At 62.6% G+C, this 21,671-nt stretch overlaps 1 protein-coding gene across 20 annotated transcripts in view; it reads right to left on the bottom strand.

Annotated features, from left to right (window-relative positions):
- Positions 1 to 21,671, bottom strand: part of MYO18A (myosin XVIIIA) — a 36,031-nt gene that overhangs the window by 10,036 nt on the left and 4,324 nt on the right. For 4 of the 20 annotated variants that reach the window (XM_072937321.1, XM_072937322.1, XM_072937311.1 and 1 more), the window contains exons 2-31: positions 20,324 to 21,406; positions 13,255 to 13,395; positions 12,679 to 12,735; positions 12,032 to 12,119; positions 11,795 to 11,904; positions 11,540 to 11,716; positions 11,219 to 11,429; positions 10,867 to 11,009; positions 10,102 to 10,202; positions 9,950 to 10,013; positions 9,696 to 9,840; positions 9,351 to 9,371; positions 8,299 to 8,310; positions 7,650 to 7,826; positions 7,482 to 7,572; positions 7,204 to 7,396; positions 6,715 to 6,801; positions 5,973 to 6,114; positions 5,624 to 5,783; positions 5,357 to 5,543; positions 5,034 to 5,268; positions 4,102 to 4,211; positions 3,948 to 4,013; positions 3,579 to 3,707; positions 2,983 to 3,126; positions 1,941 to 2,030; positions 1,729 to 1,848; positions 1,541 to 1,652; positions 1,311 to 1,438; positions 1,046 to 1,200 (exon numbers count right to left, since the gene is read on the bottom strand). In XM_072937321.1, coding sequence (XP_072793422.1) covers positions 1,046 to 1,200; positions 1,311 to 1,438; positions 1,541 to 1,652; positions 1,729 to 1,848; positions 1,941 to 2,030; positions 2,983 to 3,126; positions 3,579 to 3,707; positions 3,948 to 4,013; positions 4,102 to 4,211; positions 5,034 to 5,268; positions 5,357 to 5,543; positions 5,624 to 5,783; positions 5,973 to 6,114; positions 6,715 to 6,801; positions 7,204 to 7,396; positions 7,482 to 7,572; positions 7,650 to 7,826; positions 8,299 to 8,310; positions 9,351 to 9,371; positions 9,696 to 9,840; positions 9,950 to 10,013; positions 10,102 to 10,202; positions 10,867 to 11,009; positions 11,219 to 11,429; positions 11,540 to 11,716; positions 11,795 to 11,904; positions 12,032 to 12,119; positions 12,679 to 12,735; positions 13,255 to 13,395; positions 20,324 to 21,331 — 4,604 coding nt within the window. In that variant the 5' untranslated portion in view covers positions 21,332 to 21,406. Of the gene's footprint in view, positions 1 to 1,045; positions 1,201 to 1,310; positions 1,439 to 1,540; positions 1,653 to 1,728; positions 1,849 to 1,940; positions 2,031 to 2,982; positions 3,127 to 3,578; positions 3,708 to 3,947; positions 4,014 to 4,101; positions 4,212 to 5,033; positions 5,269 to 5,356; positions 5,544 to 5,623; positions 5,784 to 5,972; positions 6,115 to 6,714; positions 6,802 to 7,203; positions 7,397 to 7,481; positions 7,573 to 7,649; positions 7,827 to 8,298; positions 8,311 to 9,350; positions 9,372 to 9,695; positions 9,841 to 9,949; positions 10,014 to 10,101; positions 10,203 to 10,866; positions 11,010 to 11,218; positions 11,430 to 11,539; positions 11,717 to 11,794; positions 11,905 to 12,031; positions 12,120 to 12,678; positions 12,736 to 13,254; positions 13,396 to 13,778; positions 13,875 to 14,069; positions 14,133 to 14,336; positions 15,181 to 20,323; positions 21,407 to 21,671 lie in introns of those variants that run through there. The other 16 variants (XM_030287809.4, XM_030287811.4, XM_030287815.4 and 13 more) reach the window with 13 other exon arrangements.

Here is a 21,671-nt window from a genome sequence, read left to right as displayed (position 1 = left end):
AAGCACTGGGAAGGGTGGTGTGCTGCTGAGTGCTTGTTTGGAACACAGTGTTGATGAGTCTTTAATTGCCAGCACGGTGGCACGGAGTCACTCAGACACTCCTCCTGATGCCTTCACTCCGCGCTAAAGGGGAGTGCAGCACCTGCAGCACCAACTCCAGCAGCAGCTCAGCTGCTCTCCAGGGCCAGCATGTGCCCATGGGACCGTAGCTGCCAATGGCAGGGGTTTGGCTACTCCAAAGCAGCTGGGGACACCAAACCTGCCAAGCAGGACATGGAGGGGTCTCTAGGAGAGATGGGCTCTTGTGGTACCCTGGCTCCCACAGCTGCAACCCAGTCTGGGGGTTCCACAGGACATGGCACCAGTCCCATCCCCAAAGGGGACACGTGATCCCCCAGAGGGGACACAAGCTCCTGTTGAAGGAGTGCTTAGCACAGCCTGTAGCCAGGCAGCAACGTAGTAATCTTTTCCAGTGCCCCTGGGATGGGATCAGCTGGATTTGCTCCAAAATCACTGCCTTTGGGGCTTGGAAAACAACCCTGTGCTTGAGTTTGTGACCTGCGTTAAACACCTCGGCAGCTAATCCCCATTTTTCCCTGCGCTGGGTAATAAACAGCTGCATTAGCACAGACTCCAATCCGCGGAAATTGAAATTAATTAGATTGGATTCTCTCGCTGTATTTGTGTGTGCGATCATTACCATAATGAGATGAAAGCGTCCCTGCTGCTTAATAACGTTAGCAAACTTTGGGGCTGGGAGAGGGGACGGGATGGCAGCACGTGCCGAGTGGAGATGCAAGGCACCAGCAGCCTCCACCACGGGGCAGGACCCCACATGGATGGGATCACTCAGTTCTGGGCCCCCCAGAAGGGCATGGGGATCCCCCCACAACAAACACATCCAACTCGGGCAGCCCCATCCCGCTGGGGACACCTCGGCCAAGTAGGAGCTGGTGAGGTGCCCAGATCCCTGCTAAAATGGTAATGCCACTTCGCCAGAGGCACGTCCCCCGTGTCCCCCCCACTGCCAGCGCGCAGTCCCCACCTCCGCTGCTTCTTCTCCAGGTCATGGTTGCGTCCCTGCTGTCCCTCAAGGTGCAGCTTGGTGTCCTGCAGCTCAGCAGCCAGGCGCTGGCACTTCTTCTTCAGCTGCTGCAGCGCCCGCTGGCTCTCCTCGCTGTCCGCCTGCAGGTCCGCCAGCTGTGGGCAGAGGTGGGCAGGCAGTGAGGGCTCTGGGATGCCACCATGTCCCTGCTGTCCCAGCCATGCTGAGGGGACCAGAGAGTCCCCAGAGCTGAACCCCCACTCACCTTGCGCTCCAGCTGCCTCTTGCCCTGCTGCTCCACCTCCAGCTTGTCCTCCAGCTCCTGCTGCAGCCGTTTCTTGGTGAAGTCGATCTCCCGCACTGCTCGCTCGTATTTCAGCCGCCATTCGCCACCTGTGTGGGGAAATGTGGTCACCAAGGAGCTGTGGGGGCTGCACAGGGAGAAGGGGACACTGCAGGGTGTGCCAGCAGCCAGCACTGGAGGCAGGACAGTACCTGAATCATCATCGTCGAGCTCCCCATTGAGCTCGGCCGCCCGGATGAGCCGAGCCTCCATCACCTCCATCTCCATCGACTCCATCTGCTTCTTCAGGGCATCGTACTTGGCCTGGGAGGGGACGTGGCCGTGGTGAGCACTTGAGGGGGACAGGAGACGCTGCGAGGCCGGGGAGGGGCACATTTACCTGCAGGTCCTTCATCTCCTTCTCAGCCCGCAGCCTCTCGGCCGTCTCAGCGTCCAGCAGCTGGGAGGCCGACTCGCCGGTGTTCCGCTCGTCCGTCAGCTCCGACGTCAGTTCTGTGATCTGGGGGCGGCAGGGGGAATGGGGAATGGGACCATGGGCTGGGGCCGGCTGGCAGGGCACCGTGCCCCATCCCAGCAGTGGCAAAGACCTACCCTGCTCTCCAGGCGGTCGCTGTTGAGCCGCAGCTCGTTACGCTCCTTCTCCACCTTCTCAAGTTTGCTCTTCAGCTGCTGGATCTCTTCCTGCAACAGAGCGGGCGGTGAGGGAGGGGGCAGGCGCGGGGAAGAGGCTGGCGGGTAGGAGGCTGGCAGCTCTCTGCCCCTCCCCAGCACTCCCCCAGCACAGGATGAGCAGGGTGGGTGCTCCCCGGGGCTGTTCTCCCCTGCCAAGGGCTGGGCAGGGACTTTCCCCAACCCGCTCCGCCGTCGTGCCGACTCCAACCCCATAAATGGTGTCGAAATGCCAGGCAGTCCCAGAAAAGCTCCAGTGGGGTACCCACGTTCCCCAGGAGAGGAGGTGGGAGCAAATCCACAGATCAGTAGCTTGCTGAAGGGTTTGGGTGTACCCAGCCCAGGTGGGGAGGGAGGGGGCCCACCAGGATGCCCAGGGACCACCACGCAGTGCTGTGGAAGCATGTCTGGCTGCTAACATCATCCTCTCTCTTCCTCTGGTCCCAGCACAGGCTGGGGGTGCAGCAGGGGGGCCAGGTGCCCCTGCCCAGGTGCCCCCACCCAGGTGCCTGTCCCCAGCAGGTCAGGGTGAAAGCTGAGCCAGGCAGCAGCTCCGTGCTCGCCGGGTGCACCAGTGTCTGGTTGCCAGCGCGAGCGGAGCCCCCACATTTGCCTCTCGGCGCACGGTTTCATTTCCATTCTCCACGCTTGTAATTGGGCTCAAGCAACAGCCGGCTCTCGGGATGCTAATGACATGCTGATTCGCAAATTAGGGAGCAATTCGAGCCTGGCGCTGACGGGGCGCAGGCAAACGTGGTCCTGCATCTCACCCCATCATGGGCTCCCACATCCCAACCCACAGCGGGATCCTGTATCCTAATCCACCACAGGATCCTGCATCCCACCCTTCCCTGGGTTTCACTTCCCACCCCACCATGGCATCCTGCATCCCACCCCGCTGTGGGGCCAACGCTCCCCCAAGCCCTCCCTGCTCCATCCAGCAGCCCCCGGCATGGATACCCACGTCTTTGCCACGGATCTGGTCCTCGGTGAGCTGCACCTCGATGAGGGGCCGCACCGTGGTGAAGAGCTTCCACCAGGGCCAATCCTTCACCCCTTTGTTCTTCTTGATGTTCTTCTGCACGCACCGGATGGCCAAATCCTGGATCTGTGCAGGGCACGGGGTCAGCACGGGGTGTGGGGTCGGTACAGGGCCACCAGGAGGGCAGAGCAGGGCGTGTGGGTGCTCAGCAGCCCTGCCAGCACCCCGGCATACTTCCCTTCGTTAGCATTTGGCTAATTGCACCAGCAAATTCGCTGTTTGGTCCTCTCCAGCCCCTCTAAATGCTAATCCCAGGAAGATGAGGCACTGTAAGATGCCTATTTTACACCTCCTCTAATGACAAAAGTAGGAGCTGAAGCGTGGCTTCATCCTTTGGCGGCGATGCCCAGCAGCCTCCCTGCCGGTTCCCCCTGGCCCCCCGGTTCCCCCTGGCCCCCCACGGCTCCGGGGGAGGCGGGAGGAGGAGGTGCTGGCCCAGGAGGCGCAGAAAGGCTGCACTGCCCATTTTAGGCGAAATTGTGCAGCAGAGCGGGGAGGGGAGAGTCGCTGGGACGAACCTTTCTCTTCTTGAAGTGCTGCCGTGCTAGGAAGCCCCTGCACGCAGCCTGGAAAAGGGTGATGTTCCTGCTGGTCTGTGTGTCCCGCTGCTCCTCCAGCCTGGCCAGAGATCCAGCCCGGAAAAACACCTGTGGGAGGGGAGCAGGACAGCGATGGGTGCCGGCATCCCTCCGGCCACACCGTGCCACCCTCCCGCTGGTGGGAATGAGTCTCTCCCCTCCACAGCCACTGGCCCTGTCCCACCGTGGGGTTTTATTCCATGAGGAATGCCGTGGGTGGGAGTGAACAGCGCTGCCCTTTTGCTGTCCCACCGTGCCGTGACGCACAGCCCTGCCCACACCCACACCCGGTGCTGTCAGGCACCATACCCGGCTCAAGCCCATGTGGTAGCTGCTCTTCTCCAGGTCCAGTGATTCCAGGAGCTCCTCCACCGCCTGCAGGGAGGGAAAGGTGTCAGGAGCAGGCCCTTTGAGGTCCAGGGGACCCTGGACCACAGCAGTGACTCTGCCATGGGGCACATACCCGCTTCTCATCCACCACAATGTAGTTGCGCCCATGCTTTTTGGTCAGGTGTGGGGCCAGGACATCGAAGCGCCGCCTGAACTCCGCAAACACCATGTGGTCAGGGTAACCTGGGGAAGCAAGAGAGAGGGGGGCTGTGTGGATGCCCAGGGGATGGCCAGGAACAGCCCCACGTGCCCTGACATGCTGGGGCTCATGTTTTGGGTGAGCTGACGCAGTTGCCCCATGTGACACAAGCTCCCCATGGGGTCAGGCATAACTGGAATGCCCTCAGCCTCCCCGGGAGGTTTTCCTTGGCTGCAACCTCCAGCAGTTTTGGCTGGGATCTGAGGAGAAAGTGGCCAGATCCCTCCTCGGGGGGGAGAGCAGCAACATGTGTTGCCTGTGCAAGTCCTGCTCTGGCTCCCCTCTGAGCCACAGCCAAGTCCTGCATCAGGCTCCAGCACTGAGCCTCCATATCTTAATTAACGATGAGGTATTGATGGGAACATTGACCCCGGCACGGCCGGCTGGCCACGGCCATCGATCCAGGAGGTGTGCAGGTGGCATTGATTTCCAATCATGGCAGGAAGGGTCTGGCCTCCAAGCAATAAACGCTCAGCCGGGTGGCTGGCCACCCAATGTATCGATAAATGCTTTGCTGAGCACAACCCAGAGGCTCTCATTCCAGTGGGACAGGGGCTGGATGCCAATGGGATTGCTGCCAGGAACCAGCGGCACCAGGGGAGACACCCAATTAAGGCCATGCCTGTCCCCAGTGAAGATAACAGCCCAGCAGGGGAGGGGGGACAGGGACAGGACCGCTCTGGGGAGAGGCTCCAGAGTTCAGAGCACGGCCATGTGCCGAGGGGACTCCTGAGGGTCTTTGGCTCTCCAGTGAGAAGCTGCAGCTGGAACCTCCGTGCTGTCCATGCCCCGGTGCTGGCGCTCACCTTGGCGGTACATGCGGAGGGCGTCGAGCAGGCGGGAGCCGCGGAGCTGGGCGCGCAGGAGGGGCACGTCCAGCTGCATCAGCCCGGCCTCGCAGTGCTCCGCCGGCAGCTCCAGCTCGCTGCCGCTCACCCGCCGGCACGGCACCGCCGGGGGGTCCCCGCCGCCCCCCGCCTTGGGCAGGAAGCAGTGCACGAAGTGCAGCTTGGACTTCTTGATGCTGTCGATGAGGGCGTCCTGCGGGTGTGGCGGAGCAGCGTGAGCGGTGACTTGCGGCGGTGACCCAGCCAGACGTGGGGATCCCACTTGGCACCCCCTCACTCACCACTTGCAGCTTGATCTGGATGCAGAGGGATTTCTTCTTGACGGCAGCCACGCCGGTGGTGAAGGTCTTGCGCATGCTGGTGGCCCGGCGCAGGGCCAGCTGGGACCCTCCCTCCAGCCCCGCCACCGAGCCCGACAGCACCAGCGCCGACCCGCCGCGCCCGGCAAACAGGCTGCTGATCACCTTCCTGCGGGGCACGGAGGGCACGTCACCCCCCAGCGTCACCTCTGCCCCCTGCCATGCTCCCACCCCAGCACCCTTGCTCACTTTTGGGACTCCTGCAACAGGACAGAGGCGTTTTGGGAGGCCGGGTTGTGCTTGACGTAGTTGAGCCATCCCGTAGCATCGTACTCCACCCAGTTGGTCCCTGAGCTGTGTCCCAGGAGGAAGTGTCGGGGCTTGTCACTGGGGAGCAGCGGATTGTGCCCTGCAGGGAAACACAGAACCAGTGGGCATCAGTGTTTCACTGGGGCATGTCACAGAATCCCAGAATGGCTTGGGTTAGAAGCCACCCTAAAGATCATCTCATTCCACCATGGGCAGGGACATCTCCCACTAGAGAGGTTGTTTCTGGTCTAGTGGACACATCCCTGTGGTTCCAGGCCCCACTCCATACCTTTTTTGCCCCCTTCCTGAGGGCCGTAGTAAGAGAAGAGCCGCTCCAGCAAGGTGTCCTCGCTGCCGCCCGGCTGCAGAGCCTCCTCCTCCAGAAGCCACAGCAGCCCCCGCGCCTCGTCCGTGCGGGCCAGAGACCGGACCTGCAGGGTCACCACGCTGGCAGCCAGTCCAGCCCACCAGGGTCCCCCAGGGCAGGGACATGGGGTGACACAGGGCACCCGGGCCACTCAGGGAGTAAGGAACCTCACACCGTCTGAGAGGGCTCCTGATTAATGGGGACCCAGAAGGGAAAGGGTCCATATGGGACACTCTGGCAGCACATCTCACTGAGGTGGGAAATGCGGTGCTGGGCTGAAACCCAGCACAGGGATGGTGCCAGCAGCCTCCTCCAGCAGAGACTGGAGCACCTCAGGGACTGGAGAACCTTGGGGACCCACAGACACAAGGAACCTGAGCACCCTGGGGACCAGAGCATCCCAGGAACCAGAGCACATAGAGGACTGGAGCACCCCAGAGATCACTCACAGCCTCCAGGCCCCTTGCCCACAGCAAAGGCAGCTCACAGGACAAGAGGGGAAAACCACGCTGGAGGATGCACTAGGTATGTGGGCTGCACACACACTTGCACCCATCCTCTCATGGCCAATAGCCCCTTTCCTTGCCCTCTACCACCAAAGTGCCAAAAAAGCTGCCCACCTGCTGCCACGATGTGGCTGGAAGGATGAGTGGAAAGTGCTTACCAGTGCCTGGTGCGAGGACTGGTCCACAGCAGCTATGGAGCCAGAGGAGCTGGGCTCAGCATCAGCCAGGGTGAGCTCTATGTTCTCCTGGTGAGGGGGAACAGAGGAACAGAGGCAGGTGAGCGCCACACTGCAGAGCAGCAGTGATAGGGAGTGCGAGCCCATCATGGTGTTGGTCTTAATGGGGTTTAGAGTGATGTGGAATGCTAAGGGAGGACCAGGACACATGGAAGGGTCCCCATGGGCTGTCAGTGCTGAGATGGAGAAGAAGCAGTGACCATCATCACCACCCACAGCACCTCCCAGCCCAACCCTCCCGTGCTGTGCTCCCCAGCCAGCACAGCAGCCCTGGGGAAAGCCCTGGGCACTGAGCATCGTGTCAGAGCTGCTTTGGCTGGACTGGTCAGTGATCACTGGGTAAGAAATCAGGAGATTGTTGATGTGGGTATGGGAGGGCAGGAGTGGAGGAGGCAGTGGCAGCCCTGGTACCTCCTTGTATCGCTCCAGCTCACGGGCAAAGGTGCGCTGGTGGAAGAGCTGCTGCAGGCGCTCCTGGGCATAGTTGTGGCAGAGCTCCTCGAAGGTGGCCCCCCGGCTTTGCCCCGCCAGCTTGGGGTTCTGTGCCCCAGGGGTGTCCACCACCGTCACGGAGCACACCGAGTGCTGGCTCGACTTCAGCGCCCTGGGGGAAGCACAAAGGGACACAGTGGGGTCAGTGGGTGCAGTCAGGCACCCCCCTGCTCTCCTGCTGGCCCCCCAGCACGTACCTGTTGAGGAGGGAGATGAGGAGTGTGAAGAGCTCGGAGTACAAGCCGGCTGCCATGCCCTCCAGGCACTCCAGCGCCGTCAGCTTGGGACCTGGCCAAAGCGAGCTTGAGTGTCCCCACACTGGCATCCCTTGGGGCTATCCACTGTCCCCTCATAGCTCACCCTACCTGTGCCACTGTCCCCCAGGGGAGACTCATCGGGGCCCTGCCGGAAGGAGGTGGAGCGCTGCAGGGTGCCCTTGGGCTGGTGCTTGAAGATGGCAGAGGACAGCTCCTCCAGGCTGCAGCCCAGCAGGTAGGCGGCTTTCTGAGCCCACTCGTGCCGTGCAAACTGCTTCCTCCCAGCTGAAGGGTGGAGAAGGGGGTTTTCAGAGCCAGGCAGGGCACTCTAAAAATGGGGAGCATTTCCAAACGGGCCTGGGATGATCTTAGGGACCCACAGAGCAGGTTAGGGATGATGGGCACAGTGTTAGGGATGATGAGCACGTGTTTTGGGGTTTGAGGAGACATGGATGTTTGGGGTCTAAGAGGAGATAGGGATGAATGGCTTTGTGCTGCTGCAGGCTGAGCCTGGAGCCACACTGGTGTGGAGCACAGAGCCCTTGCCACCAGCACCCAGGGACCTCCGAGGCTCTGAGCCACCCCACACGGGGACATGTCCCTGCTGGGTGACACAGCCACACCGCAGCCAGCCAGACACAGAGACACGCTGGGGGCGGTGGGAGCAGGTTAATGGTGACACACAAGGACACAGAAGCGGGATGAGGGTGGCACGGGGGAGGGGGAAGCCAGGGACACGCGGGGAACAGGACTTTACCTTCGTCGGCGTCTGCATTGCAAAGGGCAGCATGCACCATGCGAACAGAGACATGGGTTAGAAACACCGGCACACGATGGCACAGGGACACCCTCCTGCCACCACGCCACCGCACACGCCACACCTGCCCCCTCCCCAGGCACTGCTGCAGTGACAAACCGTGCCCAGCGTGGGGGGTCCCTTCCCTTAGAGCCCCCCGCACCATGGGCACCACTGGGGAGCAGCTCGGCTCTGCCCCAGCACATGGGGAGCCACTTTGGGATCCAGCCCTGGTCCAAGGAAATTGTGGGGCCGCTGCAACTCAGCTCTGAGCACTCCCAGCATCCACGAGGTGCCGGGGAGGCTCCAGCAGCAGCAGCAGCACAGACCTGGGGGTGGGATGCCCACCCCCGTGCTCCCCTCCAGCAGGATCTGGGATTCCCCCCGTAGCAGGCTGGAGTGGAGAGGATCCGGAGTTGCCTGAGCATCCCGCAGTGCTGGCTGCAGCAGGGCCCTGCTGCCCTCTAGTGCCCTGAGAGCACCCCATGAACACCCCACGGGCCAGCACTGCACCCCAGCGTGCATCCAGACCCCTCTGGGCTCTCCTTCTTCATCCCCAGATCATCTCGCCCCCCAGGGCTGCAAATTCCCTGGGTGCAGCCACCAGCTCCAGGTGCCCATTTTGGGGGTGACATGCCCAGCTCTCCCGCCAGCATGCAGCACCACAGGGGCTCCCAGCACAACAGGCAGAAAGAGAAAGCCCCAGGGAGAGAAGAGCAGCCTCCAAAACCAAATTTGCCACCCCCAGGAATGGAGAGCAAAGCTGGTGCTGTGGGAGACTCACAGCAATGGTGAGCGCTGCGTGCCAGGGCAGCCCAGACCCACACCATCAATGGTGCTGACAGGACTGGGCTGGGACTCCTCATGAGCAGCAGGCAAATTTGAGGCTGCCAGGACCCAACCAGGGTCAGGGTTAGTCCCAGCACACCAGCAGCAACCCAAGCCCCCATTTCAGCCCCCAGATTTGCATTGCGTGGCACCCCCCAGAGCAGAGCCCTCCCCACTCCCATTACCAGCTCCATCTGCCAGTGGGTCTGCAAGGAGGATGGAGGGAAAGGTGTTACACTGGGAATGGGGGACACCCCCTCAGCTGCCTCAGCCCCACCCAGGCCCCAGGGGCCAGCCCAGGGTCTGGGCATGTTCAATTCCCACCAGTTAATGAGACCACCCTGACCATGGGGACAAAGTTGGGTGCCCCAGAGCACTCAGGGTGGCAGGGCATTGTCCCTCAGCTGTCACAGCCTCCCACCCTCTCCTCCAGGGCTTGGCTGCACTGCAGGCTGTTTGCAGGTGTCTCTGGAACCCCTCACATCCACCAGTCTCAAATCTCCCCTCGTTAATGACTCCCAGCTCGTTACCTTTGGTTGCCCCGGCGGCTCCCAGATGGTAGATGGCCCCCAGGATGAGCCAGAAGGCTTTCTGCTCATCTCCTGAGATGCCCATCACCTTCATGGCTGTCAGGAGCTTGCTGAACTGCTGGGTTGCCTTCTGCTTTTCCTCTGGCTGTGGAAAACAACAGGAGCCATTGGTCTGGGAGCCCAGCTCTGCCTCCCCCTACGCTCAAATGGGCTTGAGACCCTCGTCTTCCCCTAGAGCCCCCCATGGCAACAACCTTGGAGGGAGGCACGATGCCGAAGACATTGTTCTCTGCCAGGTGGTTGAAGTGAAGCTCAGTCCTGTAGGGATAAACACCATGATTGGCCCCATGGGGGAGGTCCCAGAGACCCCACCACCATGGAGGCCATGCCCACCCCTCCAGCTCACCTCAGGGTGCTGTCAGAGCAGGCCAGCAGGTAGTAGAAGACATTGAAGGTGGCCTCGTTGGCCGGGTGCCGGGCCACACGCAGCTTCTCCAGCAGCAGTGTCTGGCAGAGGTGGAACAGTTAGGAACTGTCCCCAAGTGCCCCTCTCTCACTGAGACCCCCCAACCCACCCCAGTGTCATCCTTGCTGCCTGCCCAGGGTCCCCACAGAGTTGTGAGGCTCTCCCTCCCACTGCAGGGCACCATGTGAATGCAAACATCCCCCAAGCAGCCCATGAGCATCTCTCCTCGGTGAATGCTACTACAGGAGCACGGAGTACATCTCCTGGATTTTAAAGTCACTGCTGTTACCACAACAGCATTTTGGGACTGATTTTGGGGCTAACTCAGCAAGGACAGGGAGCCCATCTGATCTGGGTGTGAAGAAGGATGCCAGGCTGCTGAGTGTTGCGAGCATGGCTGGGGATCTGCGGCAGAGCTTGCAGTGGAGGAAACACCAGGAGAGTCATGGATTGGTTTGGATTGGAAGGGACCTGAAAGATCAGTGATTTCCAAACCCCCTGCCATGGGCAAGGACACTTTCCTCTATCCCAGGTTGCTCCAAGCCCTGTTCAGTCTGGCCTTGAACACTGTCACAGGGCATGGGGCAGTTACAGCTCCTCTGGACAACACCCCTGTGAGAACGGACTGGCTCTCACACCACAGGGAGCCACGCTGGCAAGGATGGACCAACTCCCTTGCTCGGGGGGCCACCCTGGTCCCCTCACCTGTACAGAGGCAGACGCCACCTGCCCAGCCTGGTCGAAATCCAGAGAGATGATCTGGGAGAAGCGGGTGGCGTTGCCGTTCATGCTGGTGCTGCTATTGCCAAAAGCCTCCAGGATGGTGTAGAGAGCCTGCCACTTCTCCACTGCGGGAAAAGCAGCGGGGCAGTGCAGGGGCTGTGCAGTGGGCAGGGGGGCAGAGCTGGCCAGACAGCTGCTCCCTGGCACCACAGCAGCCCCCAGGAGCAGGGCAGAGGCACTGGCGTGACACAGTGAGAGCCTGTTTGGCTGTGACCGCAAAGCAAGGGGCGTGTGCAGGCAGGACAAGGGACTCCAGACCCGCAGAGGGACTCACCAGAGAAGACCTTGCCGGTGCTGCCGGCGATGGTGGCGAGGTACTGGACCAGGTGCTGGCAGTTGGTGGTTTTGCCGCTGGCGCTGGCGCCCAGCAGGACGATGGCCTGGTCCTGGCGGCTCATCAGCATGCTGCGGTACGCGGCCTGCGCCACCGCGTAGATGTGCGGGGACGTGTCCTCCCTGCGGCACCCCTTGAACATGTGCATCACCTGGTGGGGACAGGGAGGGGAAGCGGGCAAGGGTCAGCACCCTGCCACCCCCACCTGCGTGGTTCCAGCTGCTTGTCCCCTCTGGTGTCCCCCCGCCACGGCAGCGTCACCTTCTCAGAGTACATGGAGGGGGAGCTCAGCGGGTTGATGACCACCATGGTGGGCCCGGCGTAGGTGTGCAGGAGGTTGCCGCCGTAGCGCTGGCGCAGCGTGTGCAGCGTGCTGGACTCGTTGAGGTAGAGGAGGCTGGCGAGGTCCTCCACACGGTCGCAGGACGGAGGGTTTGCCTGGCAGCGAGGTTGAGATGGGGCGGGTCAGGCAGGGAATGGGGATCTGCCCCACCGGCCCCCGCCCCACAGCCCTACCTTCTCCACATCGTCCTCCTCCACCTCCAGGATGGCTCCATCATGGTCCAGTTTCACCTTCACTTTGCCCTCAGGCAGGGGACTGCCCGCCTCGGGCCGCAGCTGGCTGCCTGTGAGGGGCACAGGGCACTCAGAGGGGCCGTGCTGGCAGCCCCCAGGGACACCGCAGCGGGGTCAGGGGGGCTCGCTGAGCCGCAGGAAGGGTGGGGTGCTGTCCCAGCAGTGCCCCTGGCTCACCCAAGGAGAAGCCATCCCTGTGCACCAGCCACACCTTCTCAGTCTCATACCAGGCCTCCTCAGCTGCTATCTGCTCCTCCGTCTTGGCCTGTGGGACAGCAGATGTGGAGAGGCTGTGGTCGCCTGCCCCCTGCCCTGCCTCGCCCCCTCCCCTCATCCCTGGGGCTGGAGGGAGCAGGGCTGACTGGCCACAGGGCCATGTGCTGGACAGCCAGACCACCTCCACAAGCCACAAGCCCTCCCAGCACATGTCCCCAGTTTGCCTGCTGGGGACCCCAGTGAGCGCAGGGCTGCAGAGACCACCAGGACCCTGCCACAGCTTGGGGCAGACATAAAGACACAGTGACCCACAGGCACATTCACTACGGGCACCTCGGGCCAGGCTGGAGGGGCCAAGCTCCCAGACAGCAGCCCTGAGAGCAGGCACCCACAGCAGCCACATGTCAGGATGCAGGGACAGCAGACATGCTATGGGGACATGGGACATGCTGCAGGGACATGCTGTAGGGACACAGGACACACTGAGGCACATAATGGAGGGATTCAGGACATGGCACAGGACTCTGACATGGGAGATGCCAGGCTGGTGGCCAGCACAGTGGGGATGTCCCCGCACAAGGAGAGCAGGACGAGCTCCAAAGCCAAACCTGAGCTGCAGCAGGGACGGGGCCGAGGGGAGCTGCCGGCGCATCGTCCGCTGGACCCTGGCGAGGCCGAGAGACGGCGGTGAAGGCGAGAAGGGCTCAGCCCTGCCCCGCACACAGCACGGAAAGAGGGGAAGGGGAGCGAGCGGGAGCAAAGCACCGCTGTGCCAAACCCTGCGGGCACTCCTCCTGCCACAGCCACCACTGTGGACAGCAGGGTGGCAAGCCCAGTGCAGTGCTGGACAGACACAGAGCTGGCAAGGACACTGGCCACAAGGCCGTGCTGCCAAACCCTGGGGCTGGGGGTCACTGCACTGACCCCACTTTGAGCTCTGCCAGCACCACGTACCACAGCTGCTTCGGCACGAGCCATGCATCCTGCCTATGGCAGCACTGCCCCTTCACACCCTGCTCCACATCCCTGCCCGCCCCAGCTGTGCCACCTGCACTGAGGGCACCCTCCTGGCACCTTCCCAGGGTGACCTCGCTGTGGAGGGGAGAGGCACCCAGCCCCAGCTGCCCCGGCAGCCGCCGGCCCCATGGCAGCCCCGGAGCAGGGCGGGATGGGGAAAGCCTTACGCTCCAGCACGAGGCGCGGGCGCAGACGCCAGCCCAGCGGCACACAGAGGATGGCGGGGGGTCGCTGCTGGAGGCACAGGGCTCCTGAGGACGGGGGTACAGTACCTGGCTGGGTGCCGAGGCGGAGGCGGCGGGGTCCAGCTAACGGCAGCAAGGAAGGAGGAGAGAAAGAAGAGAGGGGGTGAGAGGCAGAGAGCAGAAGCAGCACCCTGACAAGCCACAGGGCCCCAGCACGGCTATGATCACACAGCACCACCAGGACACCATCCATCCCAGCCACCACAGTGTGCCTGGGCCCCTGCAGGGATGCAGGCAGCTCCCCATCCCACACTAGCCTGGGCAATGATCCCCAAGCCCACCAACAGCCCTGGTCATTGGTTCTCTGCTGCCAGTGTCACCCACAGATGGACCATGGGGTTGGCAGGGGTACAGTCACTGTGTGCAGAGCACACGGCACGTCTGGGGCAGCCACACGCTGCCCATGCCTCCCCAACCCTGGGAAGGTGACACGCAAGCACCAACACCTCTGGAATTACAGAAGTGGTGAAGATCCTCTCCAGCCGGAGCTGCGCCTCCTCAGATGGGCTCAGCACGCACGTGGAAGCAGGGCCAGGGGCAGCCTAGGGGCAGAGCACCATTAGCTCCAGGCCAGCTGCTCCACAGCCCTCACAGCCCTGGCACAGGGGCACCAGCAGGGCCATTGCAAAGGCTTTCCCAGCCCTGCAGCCCATCAGTGCAGGTCCCAGGGTGAAGGCACAGCTGGGTATCAGTGCGTACCCACAGTGTCCAGGACCTGGGTCACCACTCCTACACACCTGCTGGGGGACAGCTGGGGCATTTTTCACAGGGGTTGGCCGCTTCTCGCTGGTCTGCAGCTTCTTCTCAACATGAAATGGAGGGGAGACAAGGGGCAGCGTGATGGAGTGGCCACAGCACACACAACTGCCCCAAAACAGTAACTCCCACCCACACCACTCATCTCAAAACCACTGCAAACCATGCAGGTGAGCTCACACCATGCTGCTCTGGGGGCACAACCCGCTGCCGGGTCAGAGCATCCCCTGCCGTGCACACACCAGTACCTTGTGCCTCTCCAGGGCCGTGGGTTTCAGAGCAGACGCCTTTGCTGGCTCTGCTTTCCCTCCTGAAAGCTGCACTGGTGGCTCTGGTTTGGCTTCAGCACCCGGGGACAGCTTTGTGTCCCCACCAGCCGGCTCACGGGACTTCTCCTGCCTGTCCCCCGGCCGGGGCCGTGGCCGGTGCTCCTTGGTTTTGCCCTTTGCCATGAGGGTTTTGAGCCCCTCTGAGATCTCATCCTTAGGTTCCGGCTTGGCAGGAGCTGAAGGCGCCGCAGCGGGGGGAGGTGGCGGGGCTGGGGGAGCTGGGGCAGCAGTACGGCCCGTTTCCTCCTTCCTTGGGGGTGGTACTGGCTCAGGAGACTTGGCATCTCGGCCTGGCTCCTTGGCACTGCCAGCGTCCTCCCCTGGCAGCACTTTGCGGACCACCTTGCGCACCACGCGGACCACCTTGCGGCGGGACAGGCCCTGGCCATCATCTCCCTGTGCCTCGGCAGCTGCGCCCTCCAGCCCGTTCTCAGCTGCCCCGTTCAGCACCAGCTCAGGGCTCTTCCCTCTCCCAGGGGGTGGCTCGGGGCTCTTCACGGGTTCGGGGCTCTTCACAGGCTCAGCTTTCGGGGGCTCAGCTTTCGGGGGTGCAGGTGCTGCATCCTTCGGGCTCTCTGACTGCATCCACAATGACAGCGGTGTGAGTGGAGGTCCAGCCTCCACTGCTGTTTGGGACATGATGGTGCCCACGGCTCTGTCCTGCCATGGAGCAGAGCTCCTGGCCAAATACAGCATCCTTCCCAACCAACCTACAGCCCCACAGTGGATCCCAGGGCAGGGAGCAGTGGTGAGCTCCCTGTCCCACAAAAAGTGACCATTCAACCCTCAGAGTGACAGCACGGGGGTAAAACTCAGTGCTCAGGGCGTCACTAAGCCCATGACCCTGCATGGTGTCCCTAGGCCCTGTCACAGGGGTTGTTCCCACCAAGGACAAGCCCCATCCCCAAAAGCTCCACCCTGCCCATGCCCTGTGACACTTACAGCCCCGTCCTCCTTCACAGGTCTTTTCACAGCTAAAGATTTGTCCTCGTCCTTGACCTGAGGGTCAGACAAACAAGAGGAGCATGTTTCAGCCCACTGTGGGGCCTTGCTGCCAGAAAACCTGGGACCATCACTCCATGCCAGCCCAATTTGCAGCCCACTGCAGGGACAAGGACATGTGTCCTTCCAGGCTTCCCATCAGCCAAAAAAATGGGGGTGAAGCACAGAGATGCACCCTAGGTGTAGCAAACCCCAAAGGTGGGAGAGGTACATGCTCTGCCCGCCTGGCCTGGGCCCTCTCATCATGTGCAGCCAGTGAGGGAGGTGGTTCAGAGTCCCACCACCCCTCCTGCAGGATTCTGTCATTCCACACGTCACCTCCCCGGTGTCACAGCACGTTTTAAGTGTCACCAGCTAATCTCTGCAGCAGCCGCACGTGGGACGTGCCAGATCCCTGCTGACCCAGGGAAACCAGGGGCCTCTGGGGGGGTGGGCAGCCAAACCCTGCCCTGAGCCGTGTCCCTGAGTGCCAGCACTCGGCTGTGACACCGCAGGGGCAGCGTGTGGTGCATCCTGTGGGCAACACCCCCCGACTGGCCAGCACACAGCAGCTCCTGGGTGGCAGGTGGCACTGGGTGGCTCACACCGTGTTAGGGGCTGCGCCAGACACTCACAAAGCTGTTAGTGACGTGTTAGTGATCACATGCATGGCTGTGCTGCTGCCACCAGCCCTGGCCAAGCTCCCCATTGCCCAGCACAGCCCCTGTCATGGCAGCACAGTGAGGCTGGGAGTGCTGCTCCAAACGTGGTGCCAGCACTGGGCAAACTGGGGGAGCTGGTCAGCAGTGTGACCCAAACACGGGGCGCAGGCAAACATGCAAGAGAGACTTCCCTTCTGCTCCCAGAACGCAAACCGGGATGAGAACGCCATGGTGATGTCTCATGGAGCTGCAGCCCTGGCTGGGGAGAGAGGGAGAGGTGAGACTGACTGGGACAGCGCACAGAATGCCAAACACGGCACAGGGTAAGGCACGTGCCCTTCCCCACCTGGGATCCTCAGGAATGGGGGTCTGAGCCCACCTGGACCTGCTCAGCACACAAACAGTGCCCACCACAGGAGGGGCTCTGGGGACAGACAGGTGACCAGTCTGAGACCCAGCAAAACTCACTGTGTAAAAAAAACCCCTTTAGTCAGGCTGCAGGACCGTGGCCCCACTCCCCCAAGCAGGCCAGCCCGCTGTGCTAAGCAAATGCCAGGGTGAGGGAAGGGATATTTTCTGCCCCAGCTCCCTGCTTGCCCTGACAGCCTGGGTTTATTCTGAGCCTGACCCCATGCCAGCAGCCAGGCAGCTCTGGTGGGACCTGCTGCCCTGGATGGCACCCAGTCTCCAGCCCCAGGTTGTGCCTGGGGCCACTGGGGAGAAGCCCCCTCTGAGGGCCAGGCGTGGCACAGGGGAGCACCAAAGCAACCCAGCAGTCTCATAGCACATCCCTGTGGCGTCCCCTGTCCCCCTGAACTGTCACCATGGTGTGAAACACACAGGCTGAGCATGGGGGTCTGGAGACAAACCCACCTGTGCGTTAGAACCCCCAAACCCTCTGCCCACAGCGCTGGGCACAGAGGTCTCCAGAGAGCACCGGCCATGAGGTCCCCACAACAAACAGCCCCAAAACACCCCAGGGGTGGTTCAGCCTCGCCATCCCCGATCCCAGCAGCAGCACCGTGTCCCACGTACCCCCCTGGTGCTGCCCCACGCCGTGCTGGCCACGCCGTGCTCCCCACCTTACCAGAGGGAACCAGGAGAAGGGTTTCCGCCGGGGCGAGCGCGGCAGCGCACGGGAGAGGCACTGGTGGGGCGGCAGCGGGGACAGCTGGGCTGATAGGGCCACCCTAAAAATAGCCCAGGAATGCGAGGGGCCCGCAGCAGCAGCAGCCGGAGGGAGAGCTGGGGGGGGACAGGCGGGCAGTGGGGCCTCGCCACAGCACCGTCACCGTCACCGCTGCCAGAGGAAGTGATGTGGGCTCTGCCGCGGGGGGAACTGCCCAGCCACCATCCGCCCCAAACGAGCGGGAGAGACACCCCCGAGCCAAGTGCAGCTGTGGGGATGGGGGGGCCGGGGAGGGCTCTGTGCTCAAAGGATGGGGGTGCACGATCCACGCCTGGTGTCGTGCCAGGCGGTGCGACCCTGACGCTTCTTGCTCCTTCTCTGGCTTTCCCATGAACACAAGATCCTCCCCAGAATGTTACTGGGGACAGATAACACCCCAACAACCCACGGTGAAGATGTTTTCATGGCAAAGCTGCCTCTGGAAGTCCCTGGAAAGAGTGGGAGTGGGGCAGCAGACAAGGGAATGAGGGTCAGGGCCCTCCCTGTGCGGGGGCTGCTGGCAGGAGTTGGTGGCAGGGAGCCAGGCATGCTGGTGGCATGGAGGAGCAGCGGTGACACAAGCATGGCACACTGGGACCCCAGCTGGCAGCTGAGCAGGTCCCTGCCCAAAAGAAGGGAGGCAGATGTGCCCTGAGCAAAACAAAATCATTCCCAGAGGAAGCAGGGGGTCCCAGCCTGGCACATCCCACCGCACAAGGGACAGGCCACATCAAACACGCTTGGCAGAGCTGGTATAACACAGCAGAGAGTGTCTGCAGTGACACGGGTGTCCCCAGGGAGCACAGGCATGCAGCCACCTCCACTGGGATGCCCAGCCCAGCTGTTTGGTGACAGCAGCATTTCTACCTGGCCAGCATATTTCTCTCATTCCTGAGCCAGGAAATTCCTGAGCCAGACACTGGCAAATGGCTGAGCCCACTGGATACACGCCCCCTCCCAAGACCCCCCCACACTGGGACGCTGCAGCAGCACCAACCCCTCAGCGAGAGCAGGAAAAGAGCCAAACCAAGAACTTGACAAGCACGGCAAAATGATAGAAGTGCCTCCAACACGACGAGAGTGCCACACTCCCACGCTGGCTGGACACGGGGAGCCCAGCCATGGCATGGCACAGTGGCCTTGCACCCTGGGGACAGTGACCTGCAGGGACCTGTGTGCCCGTGGACAGTGGCACAAGGTCGGCCAGCGCAGCTGTAGGATGGCTGCGGCCCTGCTGAAGCACTGCAGTGGTCAGAGGCGTTTCTGGAATATTTCTGCTGGGCCGGCGCACGCCTGGGCCCTGCCTGAGGAATTTAGCCGGTAAATAAATAAATACAAGCGTGGAGCTGAGCCAGCCCAGCTGCCCCACACTGGGAGCAAGGCTGGGACACGGAGGGGGTTTCACCCCAGCCCCAGTGCCCGGCCATGCTGTGCCACTGGCTGTCCCCTGTCACCCCGCAGCACTGACAGCCCCCCGAGGTGCAGCGGGTGCTGGCACTGCCCAGCTGGGTCTGTGGGGACAAGGGCGACTCAGCACAGACCCAGTGAGGGGGTTAAACTCCCCATGGTGCACAGAGAGTCCAGCACCATCCTGCTCCAGCCAAGGAGGGGCTTCCAGAGCAACAGCCCAAAATATGTCTATAATTTCCTGTTTCAAAAAGGATCATTTCTATTTAAATTAGGACCAGAAACATTCCAGGGAGCTTAGTGGGGCCTGGGGGAGAGCCGGGCCTCCCTGTGTGCCAGCACCTTGTGTGAGGGACCCCTTGCTGCACCCAGCACCCCAGCCTGTGCTCTCTAGCACCGGCAAAGCCACAGTGTGTCACTCTGGTGCACCACGCAGGAGGAGGAGGAGGCATCCTGTACCAGTGCTGTGGTGGCAACCCCACAGCACAGTCACTGCCAGCCCGCTGGCCAGCTCCCACCGGCTGATGCCATCAAACCACACCATGTTCCAGCACAAGGCTGCACGTTGCAGCCTCTCCCATGCAGCCCTAAGGGTCCCAGCGTCTCCTCTCCCTCTTCCCAGCCCATCCCTGCGCTCCTGGAAGGCACAGGCACCTCGCTGGCTCCCTGTGTGCCGGCATCCAACCCACACCTGCCTCCGTGCCAAGGCGCTGCGCCACGGTCACAGCCATACCCCGTGTCCACGCAGGTTATCCCACCAGGGCTTCTCCAGGCAGCAGAGCCTGCAGGGCTCGAGGAGCTGCGGGAAACCACCGCTCTGGCCTGGTGCAGACTCCACCCCGCAGAGCCAGCATCTGCTGGAGGAGCACACGGAGCCCCGTGGTCACCCTCACTCCATCCTGGCCACCATCCCAAAGGCACAGTGTGGCTCTCTCCAGTGCAGGCAACCTGCTCTGCAAGCACAGGCAGCCTTCTCCCCCAAGAAATGCTTAAAAATACACCAAACAAGTCCAGTTATACGCTAAACAACACCACTCTGCTGCACTCCCTGCCACCACGGAGGGGGTGCAGCCCTGCAGGATGCTGGCGTTTGGGGGGCTCTGCTGGGGTGCTGCTGGTTAGCCTGCAGCAGGGTCAGCAGTGCCGGGCAGCAGAAGTGAGGGATGTGGGTCACCCAGCCATTAAGTTTCTATTTATACAGCAGCAGCAGCAGCCCTGCGCACGCCAGCAGCAGCTCCCGGCCCCTGGCACGCTGTGTGCCTGCCCCAGTCCCCGGGGAGGATCCCAGTGGGGGACGCCAGCGTGGGCAGTGGAGCAGGCAGTGTCCTTCTGCAAAGTAGCCTTTGGAATTTCCTGGCAGTGAGGAGCAAAGCTCCCTTCTCATCTGGACTGTGCTCCGTCAGCAAAGAGATGGGGACAGACTTCCTGCAGGCAACACAGAGCTGGGCTCTCCTGCCCAGCTGGCAGGAGGGAAACCCAACCCAACAGCACCAAAACCCACCAGGGATGATTTGCAAGACCTGATGCATCACAACCACAGCCTCTCACTCCTCCCTGTGCATCGCTCCTGGCTGGAGCATCCCCGGCACCCGCTGCTTCCCACGGCCCCTGCCAACCCAAACACCCCCGCGAGGACGCTGGCAGAGCCCAGGCCGGGCAGTGCCCGCGGCGGGGCCGGCGTTACTCACATCCCAGGCAGCGCGGCGTGTCCCCTGGCCGCCCCGCAGCCAGCAGCGGCTCAGCTCGCTCAGCTCCAGGATGGGCTGCACCTTCAGCTGCACCGTCTCCCCCGACTGCCGGATCATCTCCACGATCTCATCCCGGGATTTGTTCTCCACGTTGCGCCCGTTGATCTCCACCAGCCGGTCGCCCGGCACCAAGCCCAAGGCCAAGTCTTTGGTGCCGGCTCCGGGCTCGGCGAAGTGCACGATGCGCCGGTACACCTGCCCGTCGGGGCCCCGGTCCAGCATGGTGGTGCGGCGCAGGGAGAAGCCGAAATCGCCGGTGTTGCGCCTCTGCAGCTCCAGCTGCCGTGGGGTGGGGGGCTGGGGGGGCACCAGGGCGGGCAGCCGCAGCTCGGCGGGGAACCTCTTGCCGACGAGCTCCGGCACCCTGGGGCGCAGGGAGGCGGCGGGATGGGTGCAGGGCTGTCCGGGGGGAACCCCCTGCTTGTCGAGCGGGGTCTCCAGCATGCGCACCTCCACCTGCGGGGACGGGGCTGCCGAGTGCTCGGAGGGCGTGGAGGTCTCTGAGGTGCTCTCATCCCGGCTTTTCTGGGAGAAGGAGAAGCGTTTGACAATCACCTGGGAGTTCTGCTTGGCCAAGGAGCCAAACTTGGCTGCCCGCTGCAGCACCGAGCCCTTGAAGTTGGTATCGTCCGCCTTGAGATCGTCGCTGGAGCTGGCCGTGCTCAGGTGGCCCGAGTCCAGGATGACACTGCCCCGGTTGCTGTCAGAGTCAATATCTGTGAGGTGCAGCTCAGAGCCACTGGCCACTTTAATGGGGATGGGGTTGGAGATCTCCAGGCGGGTCTTGGAGTCCCGCTTGGAGGCACGGTTGAGGTTGAAGAAGCCCCGGCGCATGCTCATCTCCTCCAGGCTCTTGAGTTCAGCTGCTGACATTCGCTCCTTTTTCTCCTTCTTCTTCTCCTTCCGGGCCCCATCCTTCTCTTTGTCCTTCTTCATCAGGTTGAACATGGTGGATGGGGGCTCGGGGCACTCTTGCCTCCGTGGCAGGGCACTGGGCTGGGGCGCTGGTCACGGCACAGCCGCCTGTGCAGAAGGACAGACAGGAAGGGTGCCATCAGAGAGCAGCATGTCCAACACCCACCCATCACCCTTCCATCCACTGGTCACCCCAGCTGCCACCCCCAGCCCCTGAGCTGAATATGTTCCAGCATTCCCACTCTCCCTAGGGATTGCAGCATCACAGGGCTCAGACTGCTCCAGTCGATGTGTCCTCGCCCTGGCTGGGCATCAAGGATGGCCCTGTACCCCCAGGGTTGCCCCAAAAGAAGCCCAGAAGCCTGGCAGTGCC

Source organism: Taeniopygia guttata, chromosome 19 (genome assembly GCF_048771995.1).
Source record: "Taeniopygia guttata chromosome 19, bTaeGut7.mat, whole genome shotgun sequence".
Lineage (NCBI taxonomy): Eukaryota > Metazoa > Chordata > Aves > Passeriformes > Estrildidae > Taeniopygia > Taeniopygia guttata.
Note: the sequence above shows the minus strand (reverse complement) of the source record. Positions and strands in the feature narration are given on the sequence as shown.